Source organism: Mastacembelus armatus, chromosome 19 (genome assembly GCF_900324485.2).
Source record: "Mastacembelus armatus chromosome 19, fMasArm1.2, whole genome shotgun sequence".
Lineage (NCBI taxonomy): Eukaryota > Metazoa > Chordata > Actinopteri > Synbranchiformes > Mastacembelidae > Mastacembelus > Mastacembelus armatus.
In genome coordinates, this window is record NC_046651.1 from 13,362,800 (window position 1) to 13,382,976 (window position 20,177).

Here is a 20,177-nt window from a genome sequence, read left to right on the forward strand (position 1 = left end):
AACACCAGGCTATGGTTTGATTGACTGTGATTTTTTAAAACCAATTCAAAGTTTTAGGCCACAGACCAAACCAATAATACAGAACATCTCTCGTCTGTAAATGACCAAAACTGTTCCAAATTTTGCAGAATAGTATAGGCATATGTTCATAATGGACCTAAACAATAAGGAATTTGCGTAATAAGTTCTCATGGTCTTTAAACTTTAAATCTACTGAGTTACTTTGCCAAGTATCAACACAAAACACTAGATGGCAGCAGTCTACATGTAATCAGGATGTGCACTGCAGGACATTAACAATCTATCATTTTAACCTTAAACCCGATTGTCAGTGAAGGCATCATTAGCCACCTCTGAGTGGTTTGTTGTCAGTTTAACCGAGCACCATAAATGAGGGGATTTCAAAACCGTTTTATCCTTTGTAATTTTATTTGATATGAATCTTAAGATATGTCCAATATTATTATGTCGATTTATTTCGCCATAAAAATCTTCTTAAATAGTATCACTGCATTCAAAACAAAGAAACAAATCTTTTCATTTCCAAAAAAAAAACCCCACTATATTTGACATATATTTTGGCAAATCCACATAAGCATTGAGTTTTAACCGTAAAACAATCGAAAAAACAGAACATTCATTTGGTCAAAAAGATGAATTAAATGTGTTTATTGTTGAAAGTGTTTTGGAGAAGTGCTGATTTAATTTAATTGTAATTTTGGCAGCTAAGTGTTTGCTGAATATTACCGCGTTATAATAAAATCAATCTTTATCAATAAAGGTACAAAATATTATTAAAAAACGTTACTCAACACCTCCTTAAACAGAAAACACTAAAAACACTGGTAAACAACAGTTACAGCTGAACTTACTGCAGAACTATTTTAGTTGGCACACCGAGTGTAACCACATGAATGACCACACACAACTAAACAAAAATACAACCAGCTAATCTAGAACCAGGGTCCATGTCAAATAGATTAGCTGTAATCTGTCAGATAAGCGTGTGCAGACCAGGTAAGCAGTAAAATGCAAATCCACCGCCTCCTATTCGCTGTGACGCAACCGGAGCGCTGGTTTGAGGGCTGCTTCCACCTTCCCAGTGGCATTCAGGCTTTTGCGCTTCATGATTCCACTGCGCGCTGCCGCACTGACCGCTGGCCCGTTACTTGGGTCCTTCAGGGCTCCCCAGGTGAACGCAAGGATCGCACCCATCCAGCCGGAGCGGAGGGATGACTGAAAGAAGCTGGCTGGTCCAGAAAATCCAGCGGTTCTGAAAGTGCTTTTTTTCAAGAGGCTCAGTCCTCCAAAAACAATATGATGTCTGCTATAGAGACCGGTACCCCCGTGTACCAATCTGCACAGCTGCTCAACTGGTTCTATATGTCTTTACAAGACACTCAGGGCAGCGCGTTTGATGCGTGCAAAGCCGATTTGGACACGTCTCCTCAGGACAAGAACTCCTCCAAGCGCAGCGCAGCTGATCTGAGCTCCAACTATCTCAACAACTTCCTCCATCTGAGGAGTGAGGTAGAATTCATGTGATGTTACGCTGTCACACTAATGATTAACATTTTGCATGACAGTTTACAACATTCATCCTTTGGTAACACTTTGATCCACAATGACGTTTTTGCTGTATGTCACAAATCCTCCAAGGAGCCTATGAATATTAGCTTGATTATTCTCACATATTTGATTTTAGCTTATTTTTGTTGCCCATACCGTAAACCTTACCTGCATACCTTCACTGGGCCCCACCGTGGTGAGTGGGTAACACATGAATATGTGTTTTGTACCCTGGTATAGTGGCTGAGTGTGTTCAGACAGTCCTGGTGTTAGTGTGTAGCTGGGGAAGGAATGGAATGACAGGTTGAGAAAAGCCTCTCACAAGGTTTTAAACGTGTTAAAAGTTCACTGTGGCTGGCCTCTGCTTGGTCAGAGCAGCATATAGTTTTTACCCAGTGCGGCTTGTTGTTGCTTAATTAAATTCTGGTCCATCTAGGAAAAGCAGAAAAATGGACATGAGTGATTAAAAAGTGACTCTGCTATTCTTGCAGATTCTAAAAATGAAGTAATTCAAATAACACGCTGTTGAGTAACAGCACACATACCATAGATATGCAGAGGTTTAATCCAGAGCATTATCCTGTACATGTGCATCTGATCACAATTCTCTTTCTGTGATGCCTTCAGAGTAAACAGCCAGTCTGCAGGATGTTCTTTATGCTTGCCCTGTGGTGCCATAGCACCCGTCTCCTCCACAAGCACAATGATGCTAATTGTGCCATAGCAATAGGACCAGCAGGAAGAATGCACGACAAAGGCATTTTGTTCTGAGTAGGAAATGGACACTACTGGCTCACAGAATAAATGCAGAAAAGGCAGCACATCTGCAGAAATGAAATAATGTCTGTTACTGTCAGAGAGAATCAATCAGGGTGATGGACTGACATACCAGCTGAAAGGCCTCTCAGAAACATAACAATGTTCTGTGTTTTTGTGAAATGACCAATACTTTTGTGTAGTGCTTAAACAAGTGGACAGTAGATTGAACAGGAAATGAATCAGCAACAGCTCCGATAATCAGTAATAAGATCAGATCAAGCAATAAATAGCAAACATTTTTTCCTGTATCACTGTATATTGAATAACTTTGGGTTTTGGACTGTTGGTTGAACAAAGCAAGCCATTTGAGGATGTCACCTCCAGCTTTGGGAAACTGAGATGGACATTTTTAATAGTTTCTGACATTTTATTAATCACATAAGCAGCAAAGGGATACATCAACTGATAATAATTAAAAGTAATGTTTTGCGGCATCCTTACTTTAATTTATGAAGGTATATTGCTGCTCTTAAATCAGCATGGTCCTGTTGCAAGTGATTTATCATCTTGGTCTATGTGTTTCTCTGACAGGCCCTGAACAATAATTTCTACAAGAGCTCTTCTCCCTATGGGTCCCTCAATAATATCGTGGATGGTCTCAGTTCTCTGGCAGACCATTTTTCAGACCTGTCACTGTCCCCAGAGACACGCAAACCCAGCAAAAGGCCACCGCCCAACTACCTGTGCCACCTTTGCTTCAACAAAGGACACTACATCAAAGACTGCCCTCAGGTGAGCCAGTCATTAATGCTATATATCAGTCAGGTGTAGATCCACACACAGGCAGTGGCCTAAAATGAAACAGCTGTGCAGTGTAGGCCATTTGAGCTGTCTATCAATTGCATCGGTGTGTTTGGAAAAATGTATGAAGTGCTATCTGAGAAAGAAAAATTCAAAAAGTTATTAATATAATGACATGATCTAAATCTCAGATCAAATCCACATGCTTCATCACAGTTGTAGGTGTATATTCTTCCATATTTTTATTTAACGTTATTAAAACAAAGTTTGAATATTATGTCTGTATTCTTTTTCCAGTGTGAAATAGACTTCTCAGCACATATTTGAGTTAGATGTACCACAGCAGTATGCTAATGAGCAGCAGATGCCACACTGGATCTCAGAGCTGGACTAAATGAAAGATGATAGGTTTCTCTGTGGAACCAGGCATGACCTCTACTCCAAACATCAGAGAAATATTACCACTTCTTTCGGTGTAGCTGCAGTTCTCCATTGATCATGCTCAGAGGGAAATGCCTGATATTTATTAGGTGTGATGAAAATAATCACATTACTGCAATAGCAAAAAGCAAAAGTTTAAATACCTTGTAAGCTCACACTGGTCATTATATAAAAAAACTTATACAGTGTAATAAGACAAAGGAGTCACCAGTGTAAAAACTGTAACATTCTCTGATAAATGCACAGAAAGTAATAACAGTTGATCCAGCAATTTAATAGATGTTTTTGTCAGTGTCCAGAAGGTCTTTAGAGACACTGTCCCAGTAATTATGTTGGAAAAAAGTTGTGCATAGTACACATTAAAGCCACAACATTTAGGTATTCAAAAATTAAAAATTAAATAAAGAAAACATGCTCTGTCCAAAAGTGCTTGCACCCTAAAACTGTATTAACCAACAAATGAGATGTAACATTTTAATTAGTTAGCTTTAGAGGTGCTGGAAGGTTTGGATTTTTTTCTGAAAACCCATCGCCTTTATCAGAGATTGGTACAGCCCAGCAGTGAACAAAAGTAGTAAAGGAATGTGGGGAATGCAGAGAAAATAATTTGCAGTGAGCTTAAAGTTCTTAACTTTTCACATCTGTGCACACCTGGAAATCATTGCAAGAAGTGGCTGAGACTATCTTTAGAAATGTACTTCCTGGTTCAAAAGAAAGAAGGTTTGAAGCGCTAACTGTTCAACCACAACACTGACACATCAGTATTTAGACTGAGCCTCTTTGATGCATAACCAAACCAGAAGCGACACTGTGTACATCTTTGAAACATCCGTTTTGAACAGCAGGTTCCTTTCATATGATGAACAGAGGTATAAATCAAAGCCTTGCAAAGCTTTTGACTAAAAGAAGTTTTTAAAAGAGTGATATAAGATATTTTATTACTTATATGGACAGGAAGAAGGCAATGGTTCATTCAATGAGAGAACCATACAGAAAGTATGTGGAAAACCTATAACAATCTTTCCCTGGGTGGAATGGTACCCATGGCAACTTAAAACAAGTCTGATCTTTGAATAAGACAGACACAGTGCCTTAGCAGAAGCATTTACATCCATACATTTAAGTTGCAGCCCTACTTAAAGGTATAAGATATAGCATATGTGCTGTGCTCAACATGTCAGAGGTAAACATCCTGTTGACAGCATAGTGGAGAGTTGGGTTACTTGATTCACTTCGAGGTTAAGATGTCAAGGGACAGCTTTTAGATATTTATGATTCTTCTTTGTAGCCACACTGCTTAAAATGTGAAAAATCTGGAAACCATTTCTGCTGGTTGGCTCTCTGTTGCTATTGCTCTGCTTTATGGAGATGATGTCAGATTTTATCATGTGTTGCTAATATTTTAGTCCCACAGCAATGATTATGGAGTGGTCGCTGTGACAAAAACCCTCTTCAATGGAAACTGAGCCGAATGCCCGTCTGACGTTGTAACTAATGAACAAACTGCTTTTTGTTGGCTGGAATCTAAAGCATTTTTAGCTCAAGACAGCTGGAATAGAAGCTTTTGGTACATGTCTTACTGCTGGGTTGCAGAAACACGACTTTATTTCAGTGAATATGTTAAACTGATAATGCTCATGTCTTCTGTATCACGTTGACCGTACAACTACTTGTAATTTCATGCAAATGAACAAAAAACAGCAATTTAACGCCTGTCCCCTTTAACCCAGGGTTGCAACATTTTAAGTCTCCATTGCCAATTAAGTAACTGAAATTGGTTACTGTAAAGTGAATACACAAGTGACAGACACAGTGCCTTAGCAGAAGTACTGACAGTAACTGGCTGTATGGTGGGAAGGACCTGGGCTAAATAAGGAGAGCATTGTTTTCCAGAGGGGCTGTGGAACCAAAGGTCAGGAAGTCAGGCTGTATTGTTCGCGCAGCTTTGCTTGACTGCAGTCATCTGCATCTCTGTCTGTCTGTAGGTGCAGGGGAGAGGCTATCGGACACTCAAAGATGTCCGCTTTCAGAATGTGTTTTTGGAAACAGTGGGTAGCACAGGAAGTGGGTGAATGTCTAGCGTTGTGGTTTAGTCATGCTTGAATATAGGGGAAAAGTCTGCTTTGATAATTACTTTGGGCTTAATGCTGTTACACTGCTATGCAGGTGGAGCCACGCAGTGCACAGCTGAAAGTGTTACTGCTGAATCTCAAACAACTCTGTGTGATTACTGTTGTTTTGGTCCTTTTGTTTTCACTGCTGATAAAAGTCTTATCAGTAAACTGGCTGTTGCCTTTGGCCAGATCATCTGCAGAGGAGGATGAGCAAGACAGAGGAAACCCTGGAATGTGGGGCAGATTCACTGTTTATCAAACTCCCTCTGATAAACACTTGCTGCGATCTAGTAATGCTAATGTAGAAATAGAAGAATGCTGCAGAGCTCAGGTTTTGTGTGGTGGCATGTTTTCAAGAGAAAATCACTTTCTTTATCTTGCAGGATTTAGTTTGCAGTTTCAAAGAGGTGAGAGGCAGAAAAACAGAAACACGCTAGGACAGACAAGTTTAAATGTCTTTGGTTTGAAACATTCTTGTATCATATCTACCTGAGTGTCTAGCAAAATAATAGTTGACCTTAGAAACAGCAGCTTCCACAGTAATCTCACCTCAAGGACCATTAATTAGCCATTCCGGAGTTTTCTATCATATTACATGGTCTTCATCAGCAGACTGAATTCCACTGTCGTCAAACTGTGCAAGACATTTTCTGAGCACCTATTCTTTTGTGTTCACAGTAAAATCATTGTGCTGCTTCCTTTGGGAGGCATTTTACTTCATTTGAATGAAAGAGTCTTTGCCAATTTTTATATTTTTGGGATTATGATACATAGATTTTCAGACAGTTAGATGCTACAACTAATTTAAATTTTCAATAAAATATCATATGCTGGATTTGATGGCACTGTCCCCTAGCATTCTCCCTATATCTGCTAGATACCCTCAGTTTTTTCCCCATTTGCCACTTCAGTACGTACTGAACAGCTGCTTCCTGCCAGATCATACATTTTGCTTTTGCCATCCTGCCTGTAACCTGACCAAATCTGCTGTACCTGTTTTGATCTGTGCTTGCCTACTAACCCTGCACTTTGGACTTTTTTGCCCAATCTATCATAAGCTATTGTAAACCTTCACTTTAATCTTTCATTAAAAGTCACTGAACTGCACAGAGCTGACAGTGTTTGCATTTGACTTCTCCACACTGTGCTTTCTATATTAATGTGACATAAAGGTTAGAAACGTAGATCAATCAAGTACTGTAATCAGTGAGACACGTTTGAATGCCACATCAGAATTTGACTGCAGAATTGTAGTGTCTTGTTTTTCCCATTAGATCATCACAACAGTGACAGATGTGAAACACATGATCAAAATCACTCCTACCTATCATCCTATAGTTTAGTCCCCACACACTGGTCATTACACTTCTTGAATCTCATTCAGTTGTGTTTTGAACTGAAGTTGGGAAATTTTTACTGCTGCGCTTTGCCAGCCCACCTGCTCCTGTTTTTCACTCATTGTGAAACATAACACCAGTTTATAGCTGCACTGCATATGTCATCAACTTGACCACAGCCAGGACTGCAGCTCAGTTAGAGCTGGGATGGAGTAGAGTGTGTATTAGTAGATAATGTTCCTATGAAAACAGCACTGTGGGGAAATAGATGCTGAGAAGTATAAGGCCAGTAGACTTGTGTGTGGGAATCACTCTGATGGTTTAAAGGCTCTGCACGCTCTGAACAATCAGCCTGTTAGAAGAGTGAAAATCTGGAGGGCTGTGTAGGAAAACAGAAAACCAATCATTTGCTATTTGGCCACCAGTTGTTTGTATCTAATCATATTTATTTAGGCGAGAGAGAAAGTTAATCCACTCAGTATTTCTGATGTGCAGGGAGGCTGCCTGGAAGGATTACAGCTTTGTGCTGGTAAATGATTAATTTGATATCTGGATGTTTCTATAAGTGGACCATTTGGTCCTGATAAATTCTGGAAAGGAGGAAACGCCATTGTGTAAAACAGGACATAAGTTTGCTTCCATTGGCCAGGGAGCGCCTCACATCTTGTTTCCTCGAATCAACGCTCTGGCGGTTTGTACTTATAATTGTGGTGAAGCCCATAGAAAAGTTTTATCTGCATCTGAACCAGGAATGCTGAGTTCAGCACCAATGACACAGTGAGAGCAGCTGTGCAAGAACAATCTGGCAAATTGTCATAATCTACAGAACGTGTCTGTCGAAGTCAGACTAGAAAAAACTAGGGCAAACAAAAAAAAAGATAATATACATTTAAGGAGGGGGGGGATTACTTAAATTTTGGGATATTCATTTATTTATTAGACATTTTATTCCAAAATGTTTAATTTTCTATATTATTGCTGCTATTTACTTTCTCTAGTTTGTTGTTAAATTACATCTGCTATTTGATTATTTGCTTCATTAAAACTAAGAAGAGACTGATTTGATACAATAAAAAGTTTCACTTAAGTCGACAGAGTCAGGTCTTTAAAACAAAGAACACTTATTGCACTGGATTTAAGGCCAGACATTAAGGTGTTGTTTTGCTTTGCTGACAGCTGGGCTTCTCTCTGATGCTCTGGGGGTCTGACTGAAACTATATCCAGCAAGGCAAAGAGAGTACTGTGGGTTTGTTAGTGTGAAGTAATTGAGCACATGGTGTCCAATAGGCTGTTGCTGTGTTTTTGTCTCGTGGGGGTATGGAAAGAGAGGAGAGAGTGAATGAAGAAGAGAGAAACGAGTAGGAGCAGGAGGGGGTGAGGATTTGGAGCAGTCCATTGTTTATCCTGATGATTTCCAGATGATGGCATGAGGAGGCAGCCAACCTCCTGGGCCCCTCTCACCAGGCTCCAAGGATTTGGGCCAAGCTCATCTGCTGTAGCATTAAAATCTGGCTTTACATCTCTTTGTGCATTAGTTATTGTGTTGTGATGAAGGTTAGTCGATGATTTTAGTCAGTTGGTGGACCATTCTGGTCCAGAATAAATGAATGAAATCAGAACTTTCGGCTCGACTGCCTTGATATTCGATATAGACCTTCATGTCTCCCTTACTTTTGTGATTCCTAACTTTTTCAACCAGCACCACCATCTTGTCAACATTAAATTTCTCTCATACTTAGGCACTCATACTTAATAATAATCAAACATTTGCAAGACTAATGCTGTCATCAGCTGTGGATGTACTTTGTGTCAGTCATGCATCTAGAAAAGGTTAGTGTTCCATTTCACCAAACTGAGGTGAATATACATTATACCTACAAAACATCTTTTTTTATTGTGAGCATGTTAGCATTCCGGTATTAGCATTTAGCTCAAAGCACTAGCATAGCTCAGTATAGTTGCTAACAAGGCTCCATTTTAGGCTGTGTGTGTTGCACCTTTTTCAGTGAAATAGTGTTGCCCTAACTTGATCAGATCTTAATTTTGTGTTTTACAAATTTCTTCAAATTGCATTATAAAAGTAGCAAATCCTCAATGTTTGCCTGGTGCATAGTGCTTTATGTGTTCTTTTGCACACATTAACTATACTGGAAATCATATTCTGATGTTATTGAGACATTACATTTTGCATCTTTAGCATATAAGCCAGCTGTGGTGCACCTGTCTTGAATTCCTGTCTAAGTTCAAATAATATCCATTAAAAAAAACATTAAATATTATTTAATATTTTTGGGCACGTTAAACAAGCTAGTGGCCTGATGCATCCAAGTGGATTGATGAGGGATTTGTGCTTTTTTCTCCCTTCCCTCAAACTTTACTGCCTTTCATAAACATATCCATTATTGGGTCAAAAGTCTGATTTTCATTTGCTGGTTCTCAGTGTGACATCTTTGATGGGACCAGTGGAAACCCCAGAGTGCTCCATGACCTTTGCTGCCCTCTGGGTCCAGACTTTAGGAAAAGTTTGTTTTGCTTGTTCTGCAGAATGAAAGCTGTTTCCTCCCTCAGGAAGATGATGCTCTATTTACTTTCTGTGCAGGAACATGAGAAGAACGGCCGCCATCAAAAGTGACATCCCACAGTGCCCTTTGGTGGCTCACCGTGCTTCAGTGCCCTTGACAGTTAGAGACTTAGCTGTTGAACATACACTACATATGTTTAAAAGCTGGAAATCAATAGCTGGAAAATTTTAACCTGACATAAAGTATGTTCCTGTTGTGAAATCAAAACAAGGTTTGATGTGAACTCCCCTGGTGGTGCAGATTCAGTCTTAATTTTGACTTGCCCTACTTTTCAGCTGAGGTGCTTTTAATTTAAACCAGTCGAGATGATTTCTTTGGGTTTGGGATTTTGTCATGTCATACAAGTGCAGAGTTCATCTGGGTTTTATTTCCTCACTCCTAAGATCTCTGTGTCTTGATTGGTGGGCTGGGGCCAGCTTTGAGGATGACTGAGAGCCTGAGGTATTTGTCCTATAGCAAGGAAACCTCCCCTATTGGTCCCCCCACAGGCCAGGGGCCTCCTTTATGGTCCCTTGAGAACACAGCTGGAGGGAGAGCGTTTGTTTCTAATGAGAAAGTTGAGACGCCTTCTTTTCTGTCCAACAAATAAATTACACAACAATTACATTATATTTTAAATTCCTAGGAATAAACCATGAAAGCAATAAAACATATGTATTTTCCTTACAGTCTTCTAAATGTCTGTCTTTTTATACCTGGAGTATAGATAAGCATGCTTTGTCTCTCTTCCAGTGATGTAAGAATCACTCAAACATCGAAGCATATGATCTGCTTTCTAACCTGTATCGACAGAAACCATAAATTATCATTTCATTCCTGAGAGAAAACTACTTTAATAACTCAACTTTATTGACCACCAGCAGGTCTGCTATCATTTCCCATTCTAATCACGCTGAGCTCTGAATTGGCTGCCTTCCAAAGAAACCAAATAGGTCGGTCAGTCTCCTCCAGTTAAAGGTGGTGAAAGGCAAAATCCAAAATGTTTGCAAAGCTGTTGAGGTTTACACAGTGAATAATGTCTCATTTTATGTTTTTATGTATGTAGTAGCAGAAAGTAGGTCATGCATTAGGTCAGTCATATAAAATCTGTTTTCTGCTTTAAATATGTGTTCAGGCTCGACCTAAAGGTGAAGGGCTGACCCCATATCAGGGAAAGAAGAGGTGTTTTGGTGAATATAAATGCCCTAAATGCAAGAGGAAGTGGATGAGCGGGAACTCCTGGGCCAACATGGGACAAGAATGTATCAAGTGCCACATCAATGTTTACCCTCATAAGCAGGTAACAGTATATTGAAACTACAGGCAGAAAGCATTAGCAGACTATGATGAGTATTGGAGGCCCCTATATACCAAAGCACCCCATCAAATCAAGCCTTATTCATTTGAAAGCAAACAGTTTCAAATGAATGTCAGACTGGTCGAATCAAAACATGTTGAGGCATGTCTTGATGCTTCTCTGGATTCAAAAGCAGAAAAATAACGGCTAAACAATACTATACATTCTAACCACAGTGAAATGATTAACCACATCTTAAGTAGAATGTAGTTTAGATGAGAATTTTCAGGATTGTTTGTTGCACAGTCTGAGACAAAGTTGTGGCCAGGATTTCAAAAATATTGAGTCAACATCAACATGTCAACAATGACTCAAGACTTCCATCTGTGACAGTGTGGTCTAATGCTTTGTTTTGTGTTTTCTTTGTTGTTGTTCCAGCGCCCTCTGGAGAAACCAGATGGTTTAGATGTATCGGACCAGAGCAAGGAGCATCCACAACACCTGTGCGAAAAATGCAAAGTCCTCGGCTACTACTGCCGACGTGTGCAATAACACACTATTTGCCTTCATATCAAAAAGGGACAGTTATATTTTAATTACTAAAAATACATGATTATAAACTTTATTGTACTGTAATTCATTTAACGCTTTATGAAAACTCTTTACTCTGACACTGTGACTCTCAGCATAAGAGGATGCAAATTTTCTAAACTATTTCTGTGGAGACAAGTATTTTGCTTTTGCTGGGTTCTTCCTCAGTTACTCAGTTATCATGTGAATATTCATTTGAAGTCTTAACTATGAACCGACTCTTACCAACTGTGAATTAAGAAACTTTAGTTTGCGTCTATCTTTACTTGTGTCCAGCATGTTGGAACAAAAGTCATGAGTTAAATTTCCAGATGAAGATTCTCTTCTATGTGTTTGTATATTCCAGAAATAACTTAAATGTTTTCTGTATAAAATATGCAACAAGTCTTTACTAAGAAGTATGTGCAGTATTAATGTGTATCTGCATTATCATATGTATTATCAGTACTGGAGGGTACATAATTTTTGGAATATATTTTTAAGTCATTATGTTTCTGTTGATTATTACCCATTGTGAAAGGAATATATTGTTTAGCCAACTAACATTTATTCTTCATGTATTATGTGCTTACAATTTATTGTGAAAACACCTCTCTGGTAGTTTATTATGCCAAAGTTCTGACGGACAAAACCAATGAAATATGGCATTTTTTTATTTCTTAACAGAATAAATGCAGTAGTTATATTTTGGCACCCAGTGCTAAGACTCACCAAAGTGCTTTTTATGGGTCATGGGTTGTAATGTCTCATTTGTAACATGAGACAAAAAAAGAACATAATTTTGAATGTAGTATTAAATGTAAGGTTGCATGTGCATGTTGCTTTAGAGGGTTTTTGTATATCAATAAAATTTTTAATGAAAATGAACATGGAACAGTCCCATGGCCCTGGTTAGGAATAAGCAGGTATAGATAATGGATGGAACATGGAACAGAACCACCCTATGACTTTTACTGTTTAAAATGTGTGAAATGCCATTTAATGTGCCTCAGTTCGAATAACCCATGAGATGGATCTGTTGATCTTCTATAAGGATCTTGGATTAAAACCTATTATTCATACCATTGAGTGTGTTCCTGTTTCCTTTTCTGTTTTAATCTTTCTCACAAATGTAAGCACATGGTTTTATACAATTCGTGTGACAGCTTGGAACTGGGGGCTAGCAACACAATGGATAATACCACATTCTCCCTTCAACATAAACTAATCCAGATGTTACACATTTTTATTTTCCCCACAACATAATCTGGACCTATCATTAAAATGTATTTACCAGATTTAGCTTCATCACCTTCTTATACAGCACCACTCTCATATATTCCCTGCACAGGATGTCTGTTATATAAAATGAAGACCAAAAATGTTCTTGTGTGGAAACAATTACATCTGACATTGTAGACTAATTTTTCAGAGCAAACTTCAGCAGAATAAATACTTAGAGGAATAAAGTCGTGAGTAAACTGAAGCTGATGAGGAAAGCAGAAGGCAGCAGGAAGAATTGCAAAACACTGATCTCATTCCTCCGCTGGTGAGAAAACTGTAGCATTCCGCCAATAAACGGGCACACCCTTAACTTAAACAGCTTTAAGCCAGTTGCTTAAGTTCAAAACTTCTACTTTGGGGATTTTTATCAAAACTGACATTGACGTTCATATAGTATAAAAACAGATGGCAAGAACAACCTTACATATGTGAAAAACAATACTTTATTTTGTAAATGTCACTTTTCCAAACCGGTTTAAATGTATGGTAAGGAATTAACACCTTTCTATCAAATAAAATAGAAACTCTTAATTTTTCTATAATACAAGATCACATTTTATATGACATAAGTGCAGTAGTTGTTACTTGAACTAAGTTTAAGGACCAAAATGACTAAAGGAACCTGACTGACATTATCCATTGTCAACAAAGAGGTAGCACTCTGTCCCATGACTGAAGAACGAGCCTCCCTTTTCTCAGATTTTCACATTTTTCATTAGAACAGCAGGGGATGAGCTGAGGACTGTGTCCCCTGCTCACAAGAAGTCTACTTGAGCTCACCACAGTCTGCGATAGTGATCTTCTTGGAGGTTCGCCCAGACCGTGAACCAAAAGACTCCACTTTCTTGACCACGTCCATTCCCTCTTTCACACTGCCAAAGACAACATGCCTGCCATCCAGCCTAAATGAAGAAAGAAGAGGTTTACCATCACTGCGTTGGACAGTAAGGTGATTCATGATGCGCCCACCTGTGTTTGACTTGTCAGGTGATGCCAGTATTTATGCACCGATTGTGCTATTTTCCTGTAACTTTCATAAATCTTCATGTTTGTGTTTTCATGCCAAAACAATTACAAGAATTCACTGCTTCATCTGAGATTTTATTCCCAAGATTACGATTAAAATACACAAATATGCATCAATATCTAAAATATGTCAAACTGTCCTGATCTGTGCTGTGTTCATTTCTTCAAAGTTTGCAGTGCCACCACAAGCACTCACAGAATTTAGAATTTAGTTATTGTTTTTTACAGAACTATAAGATTATAGGATTGTAACCACCTTTAGTTTAAAAAGGGATGTTTTCACATTTTAGTGTACAGCTTGGAGGATTTCTAGGACACCTAGAAATGTTTGCTAAATGTTTTTGTCAAAACAGACACTGAAATGGCAAAAACCCTTACAAGTCTGTATACTTCAGTTTGAGTATCGATGTGTGTGTTTATACTCAGTTTTCCAGGGCAGCGAATTAGATTTTTAGGCCAGCCAGTAACAGATATTAATTCAGGCCAACACTGGTGCAATGTGTAAGAATAAATACATGTGATGTTGTGTTTGCCAGTGCGTACCATTCTGTTTTAGCCGTACAGATGAAGAACTGGGAACCGTTGGTGTTGGGTCCAGCATTGGCCATAGACAGGATGCCTAAAATGCAAAAACATGACTTAAATCCCACTTGCCCAAAGCTGCCACCTGGTGGTAAAATGAGTAAGACAAACTATGTCACTGAAGAACAGTATGAGAAACATTCATTTCCACTTAAAAATAATAACAACATAACAGTACCTATAATATGTCTGGTGTAAAAAAAAAACAAAAAAAACATAACCTTTAAATAATTCTTAACATTTAAGAACTTCCATATGATTGAATATGCATGCATCCTTAGTCTGTTTTCATTTTTGGCTCAGGACAATAAACCTGGTTTCAGACAATTCACGACAAAGAGGAACAAGTGAAAACTGCTATTCTAACCTTTTTTTAACCATAAACACTGTAGCTCCTCTAAGGTTTTCACTGTATAGTCTGTAGCAATCTATTCAGTTGCATGTCTTATGGCTGCACTTCATGTATCTCTAAAAATTCTCCTTTTCCTAAACTCCCATGAGCTGTAGAAACCCTTTAATTAACAAACCAGACAGAATTACTTTCGCCTTCATTTTCATGGCTAGTGTTCACAGGCATAGTGGGATATGGGATGATTACCAGGTCCAGTGTGCTTCAGTTTAAAGTTCTCATCGGGAAACTTAAATCCGTAGATAGACTTCCCTCCAGTTCCATTGTGGTTAGTAAAATCTCCACCCTGAAAACATATGTCACTGAAATTACGCTGCAACACCATAAAAAAAAAAAGATCAAGAAAGAGAAAGGCAGAAACCTACCTGGCACATGAACTGAGGGATCACCCTGTGGAAGGTTGACCCCTTGTAACCAAAGCCATGTTCCCCGGTGCAGAGTGCCCTGAAGTTCTCTGCAGGAAAAACTCGTATCAGATTCTCTCTCCGACAATCCACACAGACCGTTGGACGCTCTTTGAGAAAGTTCTCCAGCAAACAATGAGTATGACGATTTAGGGCTTTCTCTTTTGTAGTTTATTAGTCACGTGGGTAGTGAATGGATTTCAGGTCAAGTTAAAATCTCAACCAGTCCAGTCTGACAATTGCAAACTAAAACCAAACCTTTGAGCCTATATACAACTTGACTGTAGACAGTTGTGCAGTTTAGTATCTGCCAAAAAGCGTTTGGTTGGTGGTGTTCGGTGCAAAGGCTTCTAGGAAATAAAGGTAACGACTTACCTGCGGTTTTTGGCACAACCTCTGCGTTGAGCTGCAAAAGAAAAATCAATGACCTGAGGTCAAATGTGGTCAAACAGTTTAGTCCCAAACAACTGGCTCAACTCAGTAAACGAGACAAACAACACAGGACAGCTTTTTCCCTCATACATTCAAAAGCAATAATTATCAAAGTGTAAACAATTGCAATGCAGACTTTTATATTCTCACCTCCAAAGTTACTCGGCCCAGTGGCTCGTTATCTGCTGCGATGTCAAAGTAAACGATCGGGTTGTTGTTAGCACTTGTAGCACCGCTGCTGCACATGCGTGCGGCGGTTAACGCCAGGGAACATAACTTTATCCTGTTGGATAAAATTAACATCTTCAAAATGAATGTGGTCCTGTCGATTCGCTAAGGTCAGCAACGAGGAGGACATACGGGAAACAAGGAAGTTTTTTTTTTTAACCTAACCGGATGTGCATTTTTTAGCGACTGCGAATCAAGTCTCGCGAGATTTTAAACATAAACATAAACTATAGATTTAGTATTGGGAAGTTTGCACTGGGCATCGATTCGTACACTGTGGGTGATCTGAAGGCACAGATCAACACTCTGTCACAATATATGAACACACAGTTCAGATTTAGATATCTGTGTATTTGAAATTTCAGATTTTGCTTATTGGTTTTAAAGCCATCTGTTCAAAGACAGTGTACACTGCAGTGTATGTGGGTGCAGATGTAGGAATTAGAGCTCTTTAAAAAAATGTCTTCATCTGATGCTAGTGTCACCATCTAGGGTAGTGTAGTTCAGACATATTTTAAGCTGAAAAACAATCCCTCCACTCTAAAACCCTATCTCTGTTATCCTGTTAAGGCCAAGCTGATCTAAAGTTTGTTTATCAAAATATGAATAAAATTTAACACCCATTCCACCTTCTAATTGGATAAGCAGCTCAAGTTATGCAGGCTTGATTGTAACACAGAAGACAAGACCACAGTGACATACAGGTATCATCTGAATACATATTTATTAGATAAATATTAGGTTGTCACATCATCTAACTACATACAGTTCTGCAAGACTAAAAATCACAATTAGTTTCTTTATTTTCTGAGCAGTTTAGAATATGAAATGATTGTACATACAATGTACAAACATAGAGACAATGGCCACATCGCATGAATCACCTTAGATTGTATCGTTTTTCCAACTGTTCATGATATCAAAAATGTACAAACCATGGATTTGGTTACAATCTTCTGCACCTGTCCCTTCCACTGCCTTTCTCCCTCCCCTCCAAGCGATTTTCTTTGTAACCTTTGTTTTTTTCCTTTTTTTAGCTTTAGCACCTCAGAGTATGCAGGTGACAGACTAAAACACTCAGGCTAAATATTACATGTAAAACATAGCTGTCCCAGTTCCCCTAACAAAAGAGGTGAAAGTATATTACAGAGGGGGAACAAAATGCTGAGAGATACCCACAGACACTAACTAACGAGTTTCATTTTCCATATTCAGCCACTTCCAGTAGAGGGGTTGCAAGCTTTTTTTTATTATTCCGAAGAAACAATGCACATTCCCAGGGAAAATGAATACATTTCTGTTCACGTCTCTATATTCATTTACATATATACAGACATCCTTGGGACGTTCGGCCTAGCCTTGCCCTCAACATCTTTTCCAGGCTAGAATAATAAACGTGCCCTTCCTTTCTGTGTTTATATTTTTATTTTGCTTTTTTTTTTTTTCTTTTTTAAAACTTCCCCCAGGAAAATGGCCCTATATTGAGATTGTGCAACAGATTTTGGGTGCCGCCTAATACACCAAATTGGCTCACTTGAAAGTAAGAACAAAATATGAACTGTTAATTGTAATCTCTGTAATTGTAATTCTGTATTTACTTGCACTGGATTCAATTCAGATAGTAAAAAATGAAAATGTGGCAGTGTATCAATAAAAGATAAGCTTTTGGATTAGATGTTTTCTTGTGACCGTAATGTGAAACAGCATGTCAATGTGCTGGACTGGAACAAATAACATTTCATAAAGAATGTTTAAAATAATGTTTACATAAAACCAGGGTGGGTTAATCAGCACAATGCTACATTTGAAAGAAATTGGATTTCTAGCCTTACAGATTAATAAGAAAAACAGTACAAAATAATTTACCAAAAGAAAAGGGGATAAAGATGTATATGGTCTCATGCTTTTAAAAAAGCCACATTTTCTATAATAAAAATATAAACAATATCATGAATTTCTTTAAAATGTGGTTGTGATATATCTTTAAAATACCACTGTGTATTGACAGTCAGCAACAATTATGATATTCACATAGTTCACTAATTACACTGAAAGCCAGCTGATACCACCATCTTTTTTAAAAACCATTACTTTTAAATGTGAATGATAAAATGTTAACACAATTTCATGAATAGACAATGTTGATCCTTTTCAATCAAACACATTTGAGCATAAAATAAAAATATTGCTTGAAACCGAGCTTGACATCTGAAAATCTAAATGATGCTACACAGTCACCTTTAGTTGATGCAGGGAAGGGGACCACAGAGAAATGAGACACCCGTCTATAACTGACAGGTGTGCGACAGGGTGTACTAGAAGGAAAATGACTAGAAAGCATGATGATCTGCAGGAAATAGCTTATGAGACATTTGGACTGACTTCCCAAGAACAAAGAGGTGAGACAGCTGTCGTATGCTGGTTACAAACAAAGTCAGTGGTCAGATGGGAGTTTAGGAGCGTAAGTGGTTGAATTGGACGACTAATGATCAAAGGACAAACATTATCAAGATGATACAAAAATATTCACAATTATATTTACAGTACAATAGCATTTCTTAAAAAATAATACATTTGCATACTGAACAGCACTCTTCTCAAAAAATGAAACTGAAAACAAATGTGGCAAAATGTCTGCACCAATACTGCTTTAAAAACCACTTCTTGAACAGTAGTGATGGATAAACTGTAATTGTCCTCCTTTATATCTTTTAAATCAATTATTACCTCCCATCACACTAACAGAAAGACACACACACACACACTGTCACACACACTTGCACACACTTGCAGTCTTACACAGGACCAAGAAAACACAAACATCTCCATCCTCATCTCTCGGACTTTGGTGATGTTGAGCAATTTCCCAAAAGTTTTATGGATAGTTTAATTATGCAGCAAAACAAAAAAAAACAAAACAAAAAAAAAAAGCAAAACAAACATAAAAACATAACACAGCATATCCAGCAAATACATGATAAATGTACTGCGGATATCAGCATTATCCCTTCAATATTAGTGTTAAATAAATCTTACTAAATCTGACAGAAATCATACAAACAAAAGAGCTGTGGAAACAGCAACTGATAAAATCCACACTATCTTTTTTCAACCACTTGGAACAGCACTACACAAGGGCTTGGCACACATGCACTTTGTAGACTACTTAAACAGCACATCATTTAACAGTGAGAGAAATGCAACTTTGCAAAAATGCTAACACGAGCGACACCAGGAGCTCATGCAGAATGGACAGCATGGAAGGAGTTGTAGCAGGAAGCAATAAACACAGCAGGATTGCCACAGGAACCCCAAGCTCTCATATTGTACCATTCATTTCCATTAAAATCACTCCTCTGTACAGGAGGACAAAATACACAGTATGTAGAAGCACAAGTATGATATTCTTGGTATGCAGTATAAACACTTTTTTGTTTCAGTGGGGCTAAAGTCTTTTCCATTCCATCTGCTAACCCTCAGAGACTGAAAAGCAGGGATATCTCTTTTTGACAAAAATATGTATGTATCACAATTGTAGACAAAGTGGAAGCCAATCATTACCAAAAATCCATTTTTAAAATGTCAGAAGAACAAAATATTATTTAAAAAACATTTTGTCAAGGAGACACATATAAGGATCCAATTGATCTTTCTTATTAAGACAGACAATTGTTTTGTTTTTTTTGCATCGCCAAAATCTCTTGTGCTTTTAAATGATGTGTGGTAGACAAAACAGTGCGACTAACCAGACCATTTGGGGAATGGAGCTGTGACACAGAGAAGTTGTGGCCTCTTAAATTGGAATAACAATATGAACACTGGCCAGATAGCGCAGGTTTTTCAGTTATTTTTCTGTTTTATACAATGAATTCCTTTTTTTTTTTTTCTCAAAAGGAAAAAAAACATGAATAAAAAATGCTACAACATGTTCCTAATGTGCACACATACACTTGTGTGAGTAAAAAAATCAACTGAGTAGAGCTGCACAGTTCAAAGGTATGGCCACGGGGTGACAATCCCACCGTGAGCGTTGAGTTTTAACCTCTTTCAGTCAATCTGCGCTGGCGAATGAAACCTGTACAAGAGGAAGAAGAGAGAGGGAGTGCATCTTTGTGTTTATCAAGTACTGAGCGACCACCGTGGGCTCTCAGGGAAAAACTGCAGGCAGTCAGAAAAGTTTATGTGTCTGAATTGCCTTAGTTGTTTTCAAAAAGTGACAGAAGGTCATCGTTGCTATTGCTGGGGAGGTCTGGGGGATCCAGGTACGACAACAGCTCATCTGGGTTAGCGAGCTCTGGAAGAAGCTGTAAGGGAAAAGGGATGTTAACAACACTTCAGGTAAATTTCTTGTAATTATAGGACT

The 20,177-nt window shown here is 38.3% G+C and overlaps 3 protein-coding genes across 7 annotated transcripts in view; 1 reads left to right on the forward strand and 2 right to left on the reverse strand.

Annotated features, from left to right (window-relative positions):
- The first annotated feature begins 987 nt into the window (after window positions 1-987).
- Window positions 988-12,531, forward strand: LOC113135503 (zinc finger CCHC domain-containing protein 24-like). Its single transcript, XM_026315586.2, has 4 exons — window positions 988-1,530; window positions 2,920-3,120; window positions 10,718-10,882; window positions 11,318-12,531. Exons 1-4 carry the CDS (start codon window positions 1,318-1,320, stop codon window positions 11,429-11,431), a joined length of 693 nt encoding a protein of 230 aa, XP_026171371.1. The 5' UTR covers window positions 988-1,317; the 3' UTR covers window positions 11,432-12,531.
- A 627-nt stretch (window positions 12,532-13,158) lies between these two features.
- On the reverse strand, window positions 13,159-15,980 carry ppifb (peptidylprolyl isomerase Fb). Its single transcript, XM_026315587.2, has 6 exons — window positions 15,737-15,980; window positions 15,530-15,560; window positions 15,116-15,204; window positions 14,940-15,036; window positions 14,303-14,378; window positions 13,159-13,635 (listed from the first exon to the last, which is right to left on the reverse strand). The coding sequence occupies exons 1-6, from the start codon at window positions 15,887-15,889 to the stop codon at window positions 13,500-13,502; spliced, it is 582 nt and encodes a 193-aa protein (XP_026171372.1). The 5' UTR covers window positions 15,890-15,980; the 3' UTR covers window positions 13,159-13,499.
- A 1,221-nt stretch (window positions 15,981-17,201) lies between these two features.
- The window catches only part of LOC113135550 (zinc finger MIZ domain-containing protein 1-like), a 97,214-nt gene continuing 94,238 nt past the window's right edge, over window positions 17,202-20,177 (reverse strand). For all 5 annotated transcript variants that reach the window (XR_003296182.1, XR_004463339.1, XM_026315662.1 and 2 more), the window contains one exon: window positions 17,202-20,118. Coding sequence is in view for 3 of the 5 variants with exons in the window: in XM_026315662.1 (XP_026171447.1) it covers window positions 20,011-20,118 (108 nt within the window). In the remaining 2 variants the exon portion in view is untranslated. The remainder of the gene's footprint in view (window positions 20,119-20,177) is intronic.

What these genes read in the sequence shown, in the direction of transcription:
- LOC113135503 (XM_026315586.2), top strand. Translation starts at nt 1,318, where the DNA reads ATGATGTCTGCTATAGAGACCGGTACCCCCGTGTACCAATCTGCACAG. An exon ending in ACATCAAAGACTGCCCTCAG is followed by an intron (nt 3,121 to 10,717) that starts GTGAGCCAGTCA and finishes ATATGTGTTCAG; the next exon opens with GCTCGACCTAAAGGTGAAGG. An exon ending in ATGTTTACCCTCATAAGCAG is followed by an intron (nt 10,883 to 11,317) that starts GTAACAGTATAT and finishes TTGTTGTTCCAG; the next exon opens with CGCCCTCTGGAGAAACCAGA.
- ppifb (XM_026315587.2), bottom strand. Translation starts at nt 15,889, where the DNA reads ATGTTAATTTTATCCAACAGGATAAAGTTATGTTCCCTGGCGTTAACC. An exon ending in TGGGCCGAGTAACTTTGGAG is followed by an intron (nt 15,561 to 15,736) that starts GTGAGAATATAA and finishes TTTCTTTTGCAG; the next exon opens with CTCAACGCAGAGGTTGTGCC. An exon ending in ACTGAAGCACACTGGACCTG is followed by an intron (nt 14,379 to 14,939) that starts GTAATCATCCCA and finishes TTTGCATTTTAG; the next exon opens with GCATCCTGTCTATGGCCAAT.